Consider the following 16,061-nt stretch of genomic DNA (forward strand, 5'->3'; position numbering starts at 1 on the left):
TCTTTCACACACAACCACAGACGCATACCTGGTCACCATTTACCATCTATGCATTCTACTTGTTTTTCTCCCCAAATGAAACTCAGATCGCAAAAAAAAAAAAACTATTTTCTGAGGATTCATTTAGAAAATGTATTAATTTACCTGCCTCACTGATGTAAGATGGACTGCTGTTTAAGGTCATTAAAATACACAAATATACACACTGTGGACACAACACATGGTCGCAGACACAACACTCAAAGGGAGCACAGTCCTCCATTCACTCCCGGGTTCCTGAGAACCAGGCTCCTCCTCCTCCTACTCTTCCACTAATAACTTGAACCTTAAAACTTAATCAGATTGTTTTCAACTGGACTCATGGGGTCTGACTGTCTGGATTCGGCGGAGGATCAACACAGTTAGTCTGTCTTCACTTAGGGGATGTTTGCGTCAGTCCTCCAGTCGCTTTGCTTCCTCGGCCCTTGTAACCGTGTGCTCCGTCATTAGCCTAGCGATGAGGAGGCACTGTCTGTCCGTGGAAAATGGCACTGACTTCTCTCACTCCTCTCGCTGTGTCTACCCAGCGTGCCGCTACGCCTGCCACAAGAAATGTTGCCTGAAGACGACTACCAAGTGCAGCAAGAAGGTATGTCGGCCGTGTTGCGCCCTCCCCCCCACACACACACACACACACACACACACACACACACAAAACGTCATTCTAGAATGTGGACGAGAGAAGAGTTGGTTGTTGCTTTTTTTTAACCACTGCTGAGTTGCAGAAATGCCAAGTCAAAACCTTTTTAAAAGGCGGTATAGTAAAGACCCTGTAGATGTATAACACTGAATACAAATATTGATATCGGTTGTGTGTGTGTGTGAGAGTTTTTCTATACGAACAGACAGAAACAGGGTCTAATGGGATGTGTGTTCATGTTGTGTTTCTGTGAGCAGTTCGACCCAGAGCTCTCACCAAGGCAGTTTGGAGTGGAAGTTTCCAGGTTGACCAACGACGAGCGAACGGTGCCCCTTGTGGTGGAGAAGCTCATCAACTACATTGAGATGCACGGCCTCTACACCGAGGGAATCTACCGGAAGTCGGGGTCGACCAATAAGATCAGAGAACTTAAACAAGGCCTCGACATAGGTAAACTGTGCTGCCAGCACATTTTGCTAGTGGTCCAAGAAGAACAGTCAAGCTTGTCTATTTTCAAATATAATAATTCTGCTTCATATGTATATTGTGCAAACAACACTGTCTGCAACATCAACTCCGGGGACAATTAGGTCCGTCTATACGGTGAAAAAATAATCAGAAGTTTTCCCTTGTCGGAACTATGGAGAACGCAAATCCTGGACCCATGTCGTCAACAGTCCAATATTGTTTTTGTTAATTAGCTTCATAGCTAGTTAAGGACTATGGATATGAGCCCCTGATTCATTTAGCTTGTGTTGTGTGTTCCGGGCTCTACAGATGTGGACAGCATGAACCTAGATGACTACACCATCCACGTCATCGCCAGTGTCTTAAAGCAATGGCTAAGAGACTTGCCCAACCCTCTCATGACCTTCGAACTCTATGACGAGTTCCTGCGTATCATGTGTACGTAGGCGAAAGCTTTTTTAATATATTTTTATATATTTATTTATGCATGTTTAGTTTTAATGAATGTTCTCTCTATCCTAACATTACACTGAAGAAGGCAAAGGGACAGGAATCCTCATGAATTCTCCCTCACTGGAATCACTGAATCAGCAGCAGGCTTGGCGTGTCCACCAAAGACATAATCCTACATTTTCCTACTTTTTCTTTCCAGGTTTGCAGGACAAAAGGGAGGTGGTCCGGGGAGTGTACTCCATAATCGATCAGCTGACCAGAACCCACCTCAGCACCCTTGAGCGGCTCATCTTCCACCTCGTCAGGTTCCAGAAAAAAACCCTAACTTCCCCTAAAACTCTCTGATAGATCCAGTCCGCCCGCGTTCTCATCCAGAGTTTTTGAGCCCGTTTTTTTTTTTTTTTTTTCCTGTAGGATTGCGTTGCAGGAGGACACCAACCGCATGTCGGCCAACGCCTTAGCCATTGTGTTCGCCCCCTGCATCTTGCGCTGTCCCGACACCATTGACCCACTGAAGAGCGTCCAGGACATCGGCAAGACGACAGCGTGAGGAAGCCCCCCCCCCCAGTCCCCCCGCCCTGCCTTGCATGTCTTTGCCGAAAACCCCTCTGATGTAGTTTGGCTGTGTGTGTGTCCTCGCTACAGGTGTGTGGAGCTGATCATCGTAGAGCAGATGAATAAATATTTAGCCAGGCTAAAGGACATCAATAGTCTGGAGTTTGCTGAGAATAAGGCGAAGTGCAGACTGACCCTCATTCGAAGATCATTGGTGAGATTAAAAGCACAAAACTGTACCTGTTGTTGTTGTTGTTATGATGGCCACAGTTTGTTTGTTATATTTGGGGTGGGGGGGGTGGGGCGGTATTTCATCTGTACATTCTATAGACACTACAACACTACAACAGCTTTTTTCCCTTCTTTCTGGTCTTTCCGAACCTGGCCTTTTCCTCTACCCAGAAACCTGTTTTAATAGCTGTAAGGTTTGTGTGCGTAGCGCGCAGTATGTATACACTGCTTACTGTATTGTTGCACGCACTACGCTGAATGAACCATGGTCATCTTCTACTGCCACTGGCACTTTTCTTTCTTCCTTTCTCTCCCTTCTCCTATCCTAACTCCGGTTAGTTCTCTGTGGGGCAGAAGTTGCTAATATTGATGCAATTATCGCAACTGCTACATTATATTTGTAATTGTGTGTCTACGTGTGTTTCGTGCTTGTGCATGGAAGCCATGGGAGGCAAACAATGTGTACTTTTTTTTTTGCTGCGTTGTGCAAACAGACATGACATAAGTATTATTTGGTGTGATCCCAAAAAAAATAATTCAGACTACAGGAGTAGTTCGGAATTTTGGACATCGGACCTCATTTCCTAAGTGAGCCAGTGTGTTGTTTATCATTGAAGACCGTTTTCAACATGGATAGTTATTTCTAACATTAGTCTATCAGCACAGACATTTACATCGATAGTCTGGCGTTATAATTGGTTTGCCTCTGTGTACTGTGGAGTGGGTAAAAATGTTTTTATTGGCAGGCTAGCAGATCCCCATCGACTTGCGCTAGCCTAGCACCAGCAATCTCTGCAACTAGAAGGACTGAATGAAACGTATTTAACAGTCTCCAATGATAAATAACACACTGGCTCACTTGGAAATGATTCCGAACTACCCCTTTAATTTCAAGACTTTAATAGCCTTTTTTGATTCATAAAGAAATATCTTACTTTTCTACAATGCAGCCAAATGCAGCCAGAAAGGTAAATATCATTCTGTATCATTGTACCTTTGAGTACAATAGCATATCTTAGTACAGATTCTGTTCACTGATCAGTACATTGGTTCACTTCTAAAGTTGTCATCGTTGTTTGGTGTGTCCTTTCAAAACCGCATGTGTTGAATGAGTAGCAGCTGCCCAAAGACGGGGAGTGTTGCCTGTAAATAGATTACCGCTTTCTAAATGCCAATGCCAAATAGTTATACTATTTGTTGACCATGAATGAACACTAGAAACTGGGACCTAAATACCGGTAGAAGAAATGAAAACTGATACTCCCAACCAATTGCTGGGGGATTGATCTACATACGTTTGGATGACTTAATTTTAAAGGGCAAGGGCCATATACGGAGACTGGGCTACCATACGCCCTCGCCTCCTATCAGCCCGCGCTTGCCCTCGGTGACGGACGTCGTGATGGAGGAGAGCGGGGGTGAGGAGGGGGCAGGAGTGGAGCCCGAGTTGTCGGAGCACCAGCATGCAATCATGCAGCAGGAGGAGCGCGTGCTGACGGAGCAGATTGAAAGTCTGCAGAAAGAGAAGTAAACATTATTCCTCAGACAAGAGTCGTCCATTTGTGCATGCACTTTACCACTCTAATAACGACGTCAGTATTGTTATGTAATGCAACACAATTATAATATAGAAATACTTTTGGTTAGCATTAAGAAGAATGTAGATTCATAAACATTGTGTGCTATTGAGTTCTATTTCAATTGCATAATTAAATGCATCTGGCTCAGTGTTCACCCTGGATAAATGTTTGCCTCTGCAGAGAGGATCTGACGTTTGAGATTCTGACCCTGGAGCCGCGTGCGTCAGACGATGAGACCCTGGAGTCCGAGGCCTCCATCGGGACCGCAGACAGCTCCGAAAACCTGAACGTGGACTCTGAAGGAGCCGCCTCCGACTTCTCGGGTGTGTCATCGTGAAACTCGCCGAACAGGATTGTCTGGGTGGAGGGAATGCATTAAGACAAAAGAGCGGAATTACATGGAAGCTTTACGAGTCACGTGTTGACGTGTGTGTGCCACGTGCGCTCTTCCCCCACAGAGAGGAGCCCTGCGTCGGCGGCGGCCGCCTGGTCGCAGAAGCCCGAGGTGAAGAGCCCCAGGCGCAGCAGCCTCCGACGGCAGCAGCAGCCGGACTCCGTGGACCACGTGGACTCCGGCTCCGCCGTGTCCTCCTCCTTCTCCTCCTCGTCCCACTACCTTCAGCCGTCCTCCTCCTCCTCCTCGGCCACGGCTCGCCGCTTCCGCTTCCACTCAAAGTCTCCCTCCGTGGAGTCGAGTCCCACGAGGGCCGAGTTCCCCCCCCAGCCCCTTCGATGCGAGAGCCTCGACGGCAGCTTGACGGCAGAACAGGAGGGGCCGGACGAGGAGAGGCCCAAGTTCACCAGCCGCGGTACCTTTAACCCCGAGAAGGGCAAGCAGAAACTAAGGGGGCCCAAGCATTCGACCCTGAGACACACCAGAGAGGGTCCGGGCCATAGCAGGGACCCAAATGACATAGCCCAGCAGCTAGTCATGTATGGCAGTAATGAGTTCATGGTATGAGGACACTGGGACAAAAAAAAAAGATAGCTCCAACTCTCCATCTCCCTGAAAGGTATGAGCAGCTTAGCCCTATCTTAGCCTTATCTGCTTAAGGCACCCCTGCTTAGCCTTTCTTTGTTCAACTATGCAGACGTTTTTTCCCCTAAGTGCCATGTACAGTGTTTTCAACTCCGTAGACAGGAGAAGGGCGGGGGGGGGGGACGACAAAGCAAGGGCTCACCTTTAATGTACTTTACTAGCCCATTATTTCTCAGTGCCTTGGCAGCTCACGTGCCGCCAAGGCTGGACTTGTTGAGCAGGAAAAACAAAGAAAAGGGAATGTTGGTATACACAGACAACACATTGGAATCAGGGGTTACTCTCACGTCGAAAAGCAGCCGAGTACCAGGTCAAAGGAGACATAAAACTATCAAGCAACTGAGTCAGTGACGATGCAATCTTCATGAACATAAAGAGCTCATGATCCTTAGCTGCTTTGAAGGTTTACAGTTCATAACAGTCAGTGTAAGCAGTGGTTGCTATATTATGAAATGTTTTCATTAAAGCCTATTTAATACATTTTAATGTCACAGAAATTATTCTATATAGCTATATTATACAGGTATAAATACTGTACAAAGCCAGAAGTGACCGCTGGGTAGTTGAAGTCCAATATTTATCTTTTTTTTTGATTTATAATGGAGAGAGGCGCATGGATTCGGGATAAGTCTATGTTTGCAAAGTATGCGTGGTTATATTTGCTTGTTCATGTGCAATGCACATGCGTTTCTGTGTGTGTGTGAGAGAAAACAGCTTGTGTTTTAGGTTTGCGCTGCGTTTCCCCCTCCTACGAGGGAAGTACAACCACCAAAGGGACCAAGCTAGCTGGTGTGTGTTCCAGCTGAGGGGACCCTGGCTCTGAGAATAATTTCCGATGCGTTCACTGCTTAACAGCCATACAAATATGTATAATGTACAGGACATATTGTACAGTACAACGGATAAAAATGCCATTCTATTCTTTGAAATGTCTCCCATCCACCACTCCCCATTGTTTGCTCAATAGCAAAAAAAACAACTAATGTCTTTGTCTTTTGTCGTTTTTGTGTGTGTGTGTGTGTGTGTGTGTGTGTGTGTGTGTGTGTGTGTGTGTGTGTGTGTGTGTGTGTGTGTGTGTGTGTGTGTGTGTGTGTGTGTGTGTGTGTGTGTGTGTGTGTGTGTGTGTGTGAGAGTGTGTGTGTGAGAGAGTGAGAGAGTGATCTCAAGATGGGTTACTGGAGTAACCTCTTATTACTTTAATTGCTTAATTACGTCAACAGAGTACTTAATATGTCTTGTTTGTTACAATATGTCATTGACCTCAGTTTTTCAAGCCTGGCTGCTTGTAATCATATTCTTATACACATATCTAATCTATTAAATTAAAGCCCCCAACCTAATGAGTACAGTGGTGTGATCGATTTAGGTCTTTTGAATATTAACATTCTGCATTGTTATTAGGAAAACAAATATTCAAGTCAAAATGAAAATGTGAGTTTGTAAATTGGTTGTGGCTCTTTCTTGATGAAAGTGTATATCCTTTTACATTGTTTCTGATATCAGCTATCAGTGGTATGTTTCAATATCTGTATAGATGGGAGTTAAATCAAAATAAGGTCATAATGGCAAAATTGTTGTAATGACATGATGGTGTTAATGTAAACTTCAAAGTTATATATTAACTTGCAGTCTTATTCAAATATGCGGTCAGCCATGTTGTAGTAGTCCAGGCCTAATAGTGTTTCCATGAAGTGAAATATATTTATTTTAACAAAATGACATGCCATATCTAGCGGCTACTTGTACTGCAGTAAAAGTCGAAAATTTTGATTTTTTTTTTCTTTTTGTCAGCCCACACCAAATATTACATATGTCATGTCTGTTTGCACAAAGCAGTAAAAAAAATACACATTGTTTGCCTCCCATGGCTTCCATACACAAGCGTGAAACACACGTAGACACACAATTACATGTAGCAGTTGCGATAATTACATCAATATTAGCAACTTCTGCCCCACAGAGAACTAACCGGAGTTAGGATAGGAGAAGGGAGAGAAAGGAAGAAAGAAAAGTGCCAGTGCCAGTAGAAGATGACCATGGTTCAATCAACGTAGCGCGTAGCCTACTACAATACTATATATTCATTAATTATTATTTATTTTATTGTTTTAGGGGTATTGCTCTGCTTATATCATTGCAAATTAGAAATGGTATAGCAAATTTCCATTCAACAAAGTCATGGCATCTCTAAGATTCAGACCTGGTCATCATGAGAGAAGGTCTACACTATGAAAAGAAATTTGACCCAAATGGGCTAGATGAGCAGTAGGGCAACTGTTTGGTGACGCAAACCTTTATCACGTTGCGCATGCGCAGGGGAGCGTTGTGACAGAAGGCTGGTGATCTGACCGTAGGAGAGAAGGGACTTCTCGTTTTGTTTATTTTAAAAGAACTATCTGAAGTCTATACCCAAAATGTCGGGTTTCGACAGCAACCCATTCGTACAATCTGTGGACGTGAATCCGTTTCAGGTGAGCCAACCCATTTAAAAGTAGACGCAGGATGACAACTAATATCTTGAACGTTTCAGAGGAGACCGTAAACAGATATGTTGAATCAAAACCTGTTTGAAAGGTGGCTGTGTTCTCGCCTTAGCATTCCCTGGTACATCCCCTACATACACCATATGCATTAAGCGTGTTGTGTATTTCATCTAGTCTTTAAAGTCTAATATTGATGGGCTATATCAGGCTGTGTAGTGTTCGATGCTAGACTTACCTGCACAGGTATCTCGGACCATCGACGTCAGGAATGAGCGAACGATTTTAGCTGCGGCTGCCATATCGTGCGACTTGCGTCTGAAATTAGCTTTTGTCTCGGCTTGTTCTGGGGAAAAAAACAACCTTTAATTCCAGTCATGGCATAGAAATACTAGTTTTGAAGCAATTTTTCAACCGAATTAAGTTGAGTAGGTGAATCATGCCCTGGTACTCTTTAGGACGCGTCGATTGCAGAAGCGACCCGCGGGGGACTGGAAACTCGAGCTGAATTCAACCCGTTTTCAGGAGATGGACTGGTAGGTTATGGTTTTCATTTTCATGTAGTATATATCCTGAATAACTGGATGGTTGAACCTATCGATTGCCTATTATTGTGTAACCATTCTGTTGTTTATTTACACATTATACAGGGGAACACTGAAACCATTCCAATATCTGCTGCCTTATCCCAACCTGCTGTATTACAGGCCTCCGTGGAGACTAACCCAAAAGTGAGTATTCAAGTAAAACAAGAAAGTCAGTCCTCGGCACAAAACAAGTGAAAAAAATGTATTTCATGATTCATAAAATGAACAAGAGCTTAAATGCAGAAAGGGTTTCTTGCATTAAACCTTTTTTGTTTTGTTTTTTCATGTTTTGTGTGTGTGTGTGTGTGTGTGTGTGTGGACAGCGTTAAGTTCTTTTCAGCCTATTGGTGGTATATGCTATGTATAGTCTAAAGCTTGGGATTCAGGGTCATCAGGAATTGTCTAACTGTATTTACCCGTGTACCCATGTATTATTTGTCACATTCAGAAGAGGATTCTAGCTCATGATTTGGAGAAACTAAGCACACGTGTATTGCCAAGATGGGTTGTTGTTGTTGAAGTAGCAACCTGTGGGTCCATCATAGCTCTCTGAATGCGTGTTCTCTCTCCCCTCCCGGGTCCAGTCCGTGGCGGCCGCCGGAGCTGCCAGTCTGGCTAAGCAGCAGGAGGAGCTGGAGAGGAAAGCGGCCGAGTTGCAGCGAAAGGAGCTGGACTTCCAGAACCAGAACCAGGCTACGGGTAGAGGACTGCCCTTGGGTGGTGAGACTGATCAGGGTAGAGCTGGATCTGGACCCAAACTTCACATTGGGTTTAGTTTAATTTAAATCTGAATCTATATGTGTTTATTGAAAAGTTAATTTCAAAACCAATAACTATTAGAATATAAGAATGATATGAATCTTTGCCAAGTGTGAGAAGGCGTTCTGTAGGGGTGTAACAAAAACCGGTTTGAATCGGAAAATTGATTTTGATTTAAAAGATGCGAATCTTCTGAATCGAACTGAATCGAATCGTTCCATTTTAAAAATGTATCGTTCCTGAATCGTATCGTACCCCATGTATCGAGATATGCATAGAATCGTCTTTTATTGGAGAGATGCACACCCCTAACAAATACACATCTTCTCTAGTCTTTGATAAATCTTTTTGAAGGAAATGCCACATTTACCAGTTAATTCATTTTGTGAAATGATTGTCTACTTTCAACAAGAAACCCATTGCATCATACCCTCTCGAATTGAGCCGTGCCACATCGAATCGAACTGAAATCCTTCTGAATCAAACTGAATCGAATCGTTCCATTTTAAAAATGTATCGTTCCTGAATCGTATCGTACCCCATGTATCGAGATACGCATCGAATCGTCTTTTATTGGAGAGATGCACACCCCTAGCGTTCTGTTATACATTGAAACCATGAAATGTGCTTATTTCTAAACCATTCCGTGTTGTTAATCGTAACATGCCTGTATGGACGGTGTCTTGCAGAGCGAGAGAACAACTGGCCACCTCTTCCGAGGATTTGCCCGATAAAGCCCTGCTTCTACCAGGACTTTGAGGAGGACATCCCAGAACAGTACCGCAAAATCTGCATACGAATGTACTACCTGTGGATCTGTACGTACTACACTGCACCCATAACGTTGTGTTCCTTTCATGTAAGGTGATGTTGCCCATATTTAGTGTTTACTTTTTTAACTTGTTTTATGTCTTTCTTTGTATGTTGCATATTTTCAAATGTTTTAAACAATGTCCTCCCGAGGCTCCCTTCACATGTAAAAGTAATCACTGGTCTTTAGTTTTGCCATGAATATTTACAAATATTTGTTCCAATTATTTGAGTTGCTTAGAACAGTGGAATTATCTTGGATTGTGACGCATATGTAAGATAACTCCCAAAAACATTTCCAATTAAAAATCCTCCGATTGGTACTAGAGGTTTGGATATTCGTTAGGTTTCCAAACAAATATCCGAGGTTTCGGTGAAGAAAAGAGAGAAAAAAAATTACATTTATATTCAATTTTTAGTGAGCATCTTTCATTGCCTGTAAACGTAGCAGGCGGAGACCACCGCTGCAGGATGAAGTTTTCATCAACTGATCAGTTTCTTTCGTAACAAATGTGTTATTTTAATAACACAAAACAACAATATCACGTCAGTGGCTTTCGGATACATTAATCAAGTCAGAGTTCGACTTGGTTGCGGCAGAGCTTCAATGCAGCCTCAAAGTTTCAGAACTCATAAGAGTTTCAAATTATGATATTAGGCCTACTTCCAATTATCACAAAGCAAATAGGTGGTTTGAGCATTGTGCAAAGTTTTGAATAAATTTCATGCCTAGAGACTAGTGCTATTTACCCTGTGATAAATAACACAAGAACTATTGTGGGGGATTATAAAAGGACATAAAAAGACCATAAAAGGACATTACTACCTGTTCTATTCATGTTTACTAAATAGCCAATACCTGTCATTGGGACTGGTTTGAACATTAAAATAGCTTCTAAAAATGTACCCTTACATATATATTGTATAACTGGGATATTCCGACGAAATGTTGCCTAGCCCTCTACCCATCCTCATCAAAACAAAACGAATATCACTGAATTGAGATACGAATACTTTTCTAATAAACGAATATCCGTATATTCAAATTCTCGGGCTCAGCCCTAGAACTTGTTCTAAAGGGTGTTTTGTTCCCTGTGTGTCTTTAGTTCACTGCATCACTCTGTTCCTGAACGTGTGGGCCTGCCTAGCTTCCTTCATAACAGACAGTGCGAACGGTGTGGACTTTGGCCTTTCCATCCTCTGGTTCATTCTCTTCAGCCCTGTCGCTTTCATCTGCTGGTACAGACCCGTCTATAAAGCCTTCAGGTATGTCTTATGTCTTATGCATGGTACTTAAAAACAGGTGGGATTTATCAAGATTCATTGTGCGTTAGATTGCCTTACGCATGATTGATAAATACCGTTGTAAGAATTAGATACTTTTCTACGCACGGTTGTTGTACTTATACTTAGGAAAGTGTGAAAAGGAAAGTGTGTAAATATAAGCACAGCTCTGACCATGCGTACGAGAATCTAGTAGAATAGCGATATTACAAGCAATAAGCAAAACATTTAAGAGTGTCAACGTATGCATGAAGCAATCAACATCCAGACATGTGCCGCGTTTCCTTTAAGTAGAAAACATTCAATTACTCCTTTGTCTGATTTTAAAATTTAAATTGGTGTCAAACCCTATAAAGCTGTGAGAAATTTTTGAAATGTAGTGCAATGGCTTATCATGCATTATTGGAAGACTTGGCAAACCATGCTCTGCGCAGGGAGCGCGTTTGCGCTGACCGCGTGGCGAGTTACTAACGCCAAGATAGTGTTCCGTCTTCCGACCCAACTGAACTAACTGCATCAGTCACTTTTTCCCATGCAGCAAGCTTTCTTTTATTTGTATTGCCTCCTGCACTAAGTGAGCCAAAAAAATATATTTTGGATAAATTCAACCTTGTTTATGACCGTTTCCATTTTAGTGTTGGAGAAGTTTATTTTCTTCGTTTTCTCGTTGCGATTATAGCGGTGAGGGAGCAGCGTTTCCAACAGGGGGCCCCAGACTTCCCTTTCCTTGATAAGGAAAGGGAAGTCTGTTCCCATATATGGTTAATTGGAGGCGTTTCTGAATGCAAATGGCCCATCGCGTGCATGAGCGTGGTATTTAAGAACAGGTGGGATTTATCAAGATTGGTTACTTACTGATGTGCGTACGATTGCCTTGCGCACGTAACATAACAAAACAACATAGAACTGACCGTAGGCTTTTAGTTCGTATTGACAAATGCCCAGGGAGGTATCCCATAATCCAGTAGGTTTTGTTTGAGTTCCTGCAATTGGGTCAGATTGCGTTCTTACTGCAACTGAGACCAATCTAACCACACTAGAGTTCCATCCCTGAGGTGGTCTGGGACCGGTTGTTTTGGTCCTCAACTGAGTTCAATTATTGCGTGCACAAGCGCCAACCGAACCATACCAGGGGTTCAACCGTACCGTGGTTAGATTAAAACATACTAAATTGTGTGCTTGTTGAAGCGGTTTCAGTGATCCATTGGCTCCTCTTTAACCTAACCAAGCAAAACCTAATTACATGTATCTGTGTCTTTTCTTCCTGTAGGTCGGACAGTTCCTTCAGCTTCTTTTTCTTCTTCTTTGTGTTTTTCTTCCAAGTGGCCGTTTACATCATCCAGACGGTCGGCATCCCAAACTGGGGTAACAGGTCAGTGGGAGACAACATGCACACCTTCTCCATGGGGAGTCCATCATTCACAAATCGCTTGAATGATGGGATTGCCACTGAAATGATTGCCACATTTCATTTGTGTTTTTCTTTCTTTTTTTTTAAGTATATAGTATAAGTCTACTTCTCGTGCCATAGTGTTTTATTGTTGACCATGAAGTTATTACACTGCTTCTAAAATAGACAGAAAAAGTGAACAAACGCTTCTGTATTTGTAGTACCTTCCTTACACTCTACTCTCCCTCTGAATTGTTTAAAGACCGGGTAAACCAAATTCAGTATTTTTCTTCTTATCATATTAATTAGGCCTTAAATGTGTCCCTCAAAACATGTAAAAAATATTTTTCCCATTCATCATTTCCTTGAGGAGCTAGGCCTCAGAGAATGTTCTGTGTGCAGGTTTAAAATGGGCGGGTCTACATCGAGGACCGCGTTACGTAAAGCGGTCTTACTCACATAAACCCGCCCCCTGCTGCCCTCTAGGTATAAATACATTAACCGCGCACTAGCATTCTGTGGTTTCACCCGTCTATGGTTTTACCGCTCACGAGTCTGGTTTGAATTGTCAGTTTGCAGTTGGCTCTCCGGTGATGGGCGTGGTTTCCTGGCCTGCAGCGCACACGCCCCCACCGTCCTGAGCCAGGGATTACTGCTCATTTTTCATCAACTTTGAAGCATAATTTTATATACTTCGCGATTTTTTTAGTCCTTCAAATTTTGCAGGGTGGTTAATAATATATTTTCCTGTGGTATTATAAACTCAAAACCCATAATTATTTTTGGTTTACCCGGTCTTTAACTAATGTTCCCTGGAAATAGTACAGTGAACTTTGACAAAGCAACAGGATGCAAACACATTTCTATTGATATAATGGGTTATTTTGGATGATAATTCAACCAGGAAGAAATGCAATACTATCGCAAGACGGATGATGGCTGTGAGCAAGAGAAACTGCTCTCTGGTGGTTTCATTGAGATGTGGGCAATAGCAAAAACTAAAAAGAAACACTAAATTACCTGTCAGTTTTTTTTAACAGGTGAATGTGTGTTTGGCTCCACAGGCGGCATTGGTGTGGGGTTTCTTTTTACACCGGTTTCTTGGCTTGGGACTGTGTGTACACCTTATCTTCTCCTGTATCTCTCACTCCTACCTTTGTCACGGATCCCCGTTGCTCGAATTTGGTGCTGTGCTCTCATCTTCACACTGTTCCATAGGTTCTCCAGTCTTGCCTTCTGCTTATCATAAAAACCTGCCTTATCTTTTATATTAAAGGAGATTTAAGTAAGATTCAAGAGCGAGAGAACTCAACAACCTCAACTAGTCCCCTCCCTCCGTACATTACCTATGACTAACATGCCAGAATTCCAGAACCAATCCCTGAAGAGAAACCCTGATTGGTCAATTTGGCTCATAGAGGCACAGTTGACTGTATGTTGACTGCTGGTACAGTCAACTTGAAATGGACATTTTCACAGCGAATTCCACTCACTAATAGCTGACAGATGGCTATGCACTTTCTAACAAATTCCACTATAATAATAGCTTTTAAGTCCTACCTACAGTGCTTTAACACAACATTTGTACCATGAAAAATCAGGCGATGATGCTACTGATGTTGTTTTCCTGTTTTGATGACAGTGGATGGATCTCGTCTATATCCATGATTCGTGTCAGCGTGGCCGTGGCTGTAGTCATGATGGTGGTGGCCGGTTTCTTCACAGTTAACGCTATCTTGGCTGTCATCTTACTTAAGATGGTAAAGTATTATGGTGTTCTCTGTGTAGAACTTGGTTTCAGTGCCAATGTTTTTGCTGTTTAAATATGTAGTGCTGCGTAGATTGGGCACATGAGTCTGCAATGAATCAATGCACAGTAACACAATAACAGCGTGCAAATTAGTGCAAGCTTTTTTCGTTTAAGATGCATGGAGCAAGTCTGCAAAAGAGAGATCTTGAGGGTTGATTCTAAATGATCACCCCATTCGTTTTTTAGACTACTTGTATCAAACCCAGTTCCATCTGTTTGTGTGCAACTTTCTCCAGGTCCACTCCAAGTACCGTAACACAGGGGCCAGCTTCACCAAGGCCCAGACAGAGTTCTCCCAGGAGGTCATGGCCAATCGGTCCGTCCAGTCGGCCACAGCCAGTGCTGCTACGGCTGCAGCCCAAGGCATGTTCCGGAGGAACTAGGGAAACCCCGGGGCACGTTGTGGGCAACTGTTTACATAGGTTTCACACTAAAAGATTAGAAGATAACATTTTTATTTTAACTAGAAGATAACATTTTATAAATGACTCTTGAATTTGTGATAATCAACCGGCGTCTTGTCCTATCCTGTTAACACTGGAATAATCCTGATTAAATATTAATGGGCTAGGGGTAATCACTCCCTTTTTAGGTGTAAAAATGTCAACGTTGTTCTCAAATCAAAGACAAAGTGGATAATTCTAAGGTACATTTATAATGTTAGCTCAGGGAAAGCGATCATACACTGGCCTCTATCAGAGCAAGAAATTATACATGTACAAATACTTGATCATGTAATACCACAACATTGTTACAAAGAGCTTCTCTTGTGTATCAGCAAATGTCTTTGTATATGTACCTCATTAATATGCATACAATTATTTATGGGGTATATTTGAGTACACACTTTATTCAATGAAGACACTTAGTAACCTTATGATCTAGCCTACCATCATGGCTTCTTTCTTTGACTTGGTTTCCTGGGGATAGAATAAGAGTTCTGTATGTATGATGGCCACTACTCTTAGCCCCTCTTAACAGGGGGGCTGCTCTCCCCCTGGAAGAGCAGCTTGGGCATGCTAGATATGCCCCATTAAGAAGATGAGGAACCAATTTGAAGACTAAGAGGAGTGGCCACGCGCGTGCGTGCTTGCTCGCTCTAACATCAGATACAGATTTGGTATTTATGAACACATTTTCGATATATATTTCCACTGTTAGGGCACCTAGAGCTTTCCAAGGTAGAGCAGTTAAAATGTGAACTCATTCTTTAAAACGTTTCTGTGTATATGTATGTGTATATATATGTATATATGTATTTATTCAGCCTTTTTAAATATATTGTTACTATTTCGTCTGATATCACAGTTTCTGTAAAATACAAAAAAGTGATATTAGACTACAAGCATACATTTTGAATTATAACCACAGATTGTTACTATTTTCAATCTAAAGCTGGTATGCCTGATTTTAGGAGATTTCAGGAGAAATCAGGCATACCAGCTTTACATTTACATATATATATATGTGTATATATATATATATATTTAATTAATTAATTATATATATATATATATATATATTCATTTATTTCATTCTTTGGGGCTTTATTTGTTATGAAGGGATTTTTGTTTTTGCACTATTCTGTCTAGTTACTGGAATACATGAAGTGAGATTTAAGGTATAATAAAGATGTGACTAAACTGATACATTGATAAAAGATTGTTGTAATGGCTATCGGGAAATCTACTGTAGTACCTTATAGTCATTATGGGTAGGCTGGGTTTTTGTTAGATAATGGGAAGTTTTAAAGATTAATTGTGATTGAAAAATGAGTCTTGAGGAAGGATAATTATTTATTATGGCTGTCATTCCAACTCTATAATTTTTCTTAGGTAAAGGTGAATGGTCATTTCTTTTTTGAACAGAGCAGTTTTAATGTTCTACAGTGTGAGTGTAAACAGACAGTTTGAATGTGTATCTGAAGGCTGTTGTG

The 16,061-nt window shown here is 42.0% G+C and overlaps 2 protein-coding genes across 6 annotated transcripts in view; both read left to right on the top strand.

Annotated features, from left to right (window-relative positions):
* myo9aa (myosin IXAa) overlaps positions 1-5,121 on the top strand; it is an 85,232-nt gene extending 80,111 nt beyond the window's left edge. For 4 of the 5 annotated variants that reach the window (XM_084476524.1, XM_084476525.1, XM_084476528.1 and 1 more), the window contains 10 exons: positions 567-628; positions 937-1,129; positions 1,457-1,585; positions 1,800-1,905; positions 2,015-2,146; positions 2,246-2,369; positions 2,558-2,575; positions 3,705-3,913; positions 4,147-4,289; positions 4,425-5,121. In XM_084476524.1, coding sequence (XP_084332650.1) covers positions 567-628; positions 937-1,129; positions 1,457-1,585; positions 1,800-1,905; positions 2,015-2,146; positions 2,246-2,369; positions 2,558-2,575; positions 3,705-3,913; positions 4,147-4,289; positions 4,425-4,927 — 1,619 coding nt within the window. In that variant the 3' untranslated portion in view covers positions 4,928-5,121. The remainder of the gene's footprint in view (positions 1-566; positions 629-936; positions 1,130-1,456; positions 1,586-1,799; positions 1,906-2,014; positions 2,147-2,245; positions 2,370-2,557; positions 2,576-3,704; positions 3,914-4,146; positions 4,290-4,424) is intronic. The other variant, XM_084476526.1, reaches the window with a different exon arrangement.
* Positions 5,122-7,349: 2,228 nt separating this feature from the next.
* Positions 7,350-15,468, top strand: LOC311356720 (secretory carrier-associated membrane protein 2-like). The gene is made up of 9 exons (XM_084476544.1): positions 7,350-7,476; positions 7,944-8,021; positions 8,136-8,216; positions 8,657-8,792; positions 9,521-9,649; positions 10,748-10,907; positions 12,196-12,297; positions 13,958-14,075; positions 14,362-15,468. The coding sequence occupies exons 1-9, from the start codon at positions 7,420-7,422 to the stop codon at positions 14,506-14,508; spliced, it is 1,008 nt and encodes a 335-aa protein (XP_084332670.1). The 5' UTR covers positions 7,350-7,419; the 3' UTR covers positions 14,509-15,468.
* The last annotated feature ends 593 nt before the right edge of the window (positions 15,469-16,061 follow it).

The sequence above is a fragment of the Micromesistius poutassou genome (assembly GCF_964030765.1).
Source record: "Micromesistius poutassou genome assembly, chromosome: 12".
Classification (NCBI taxonomy): Eukaryota; Metazoa; Chordata; class Actinopteri; order Gadiformes; family Gadidae; genus Micromesistius; species Micromesistius poutassou.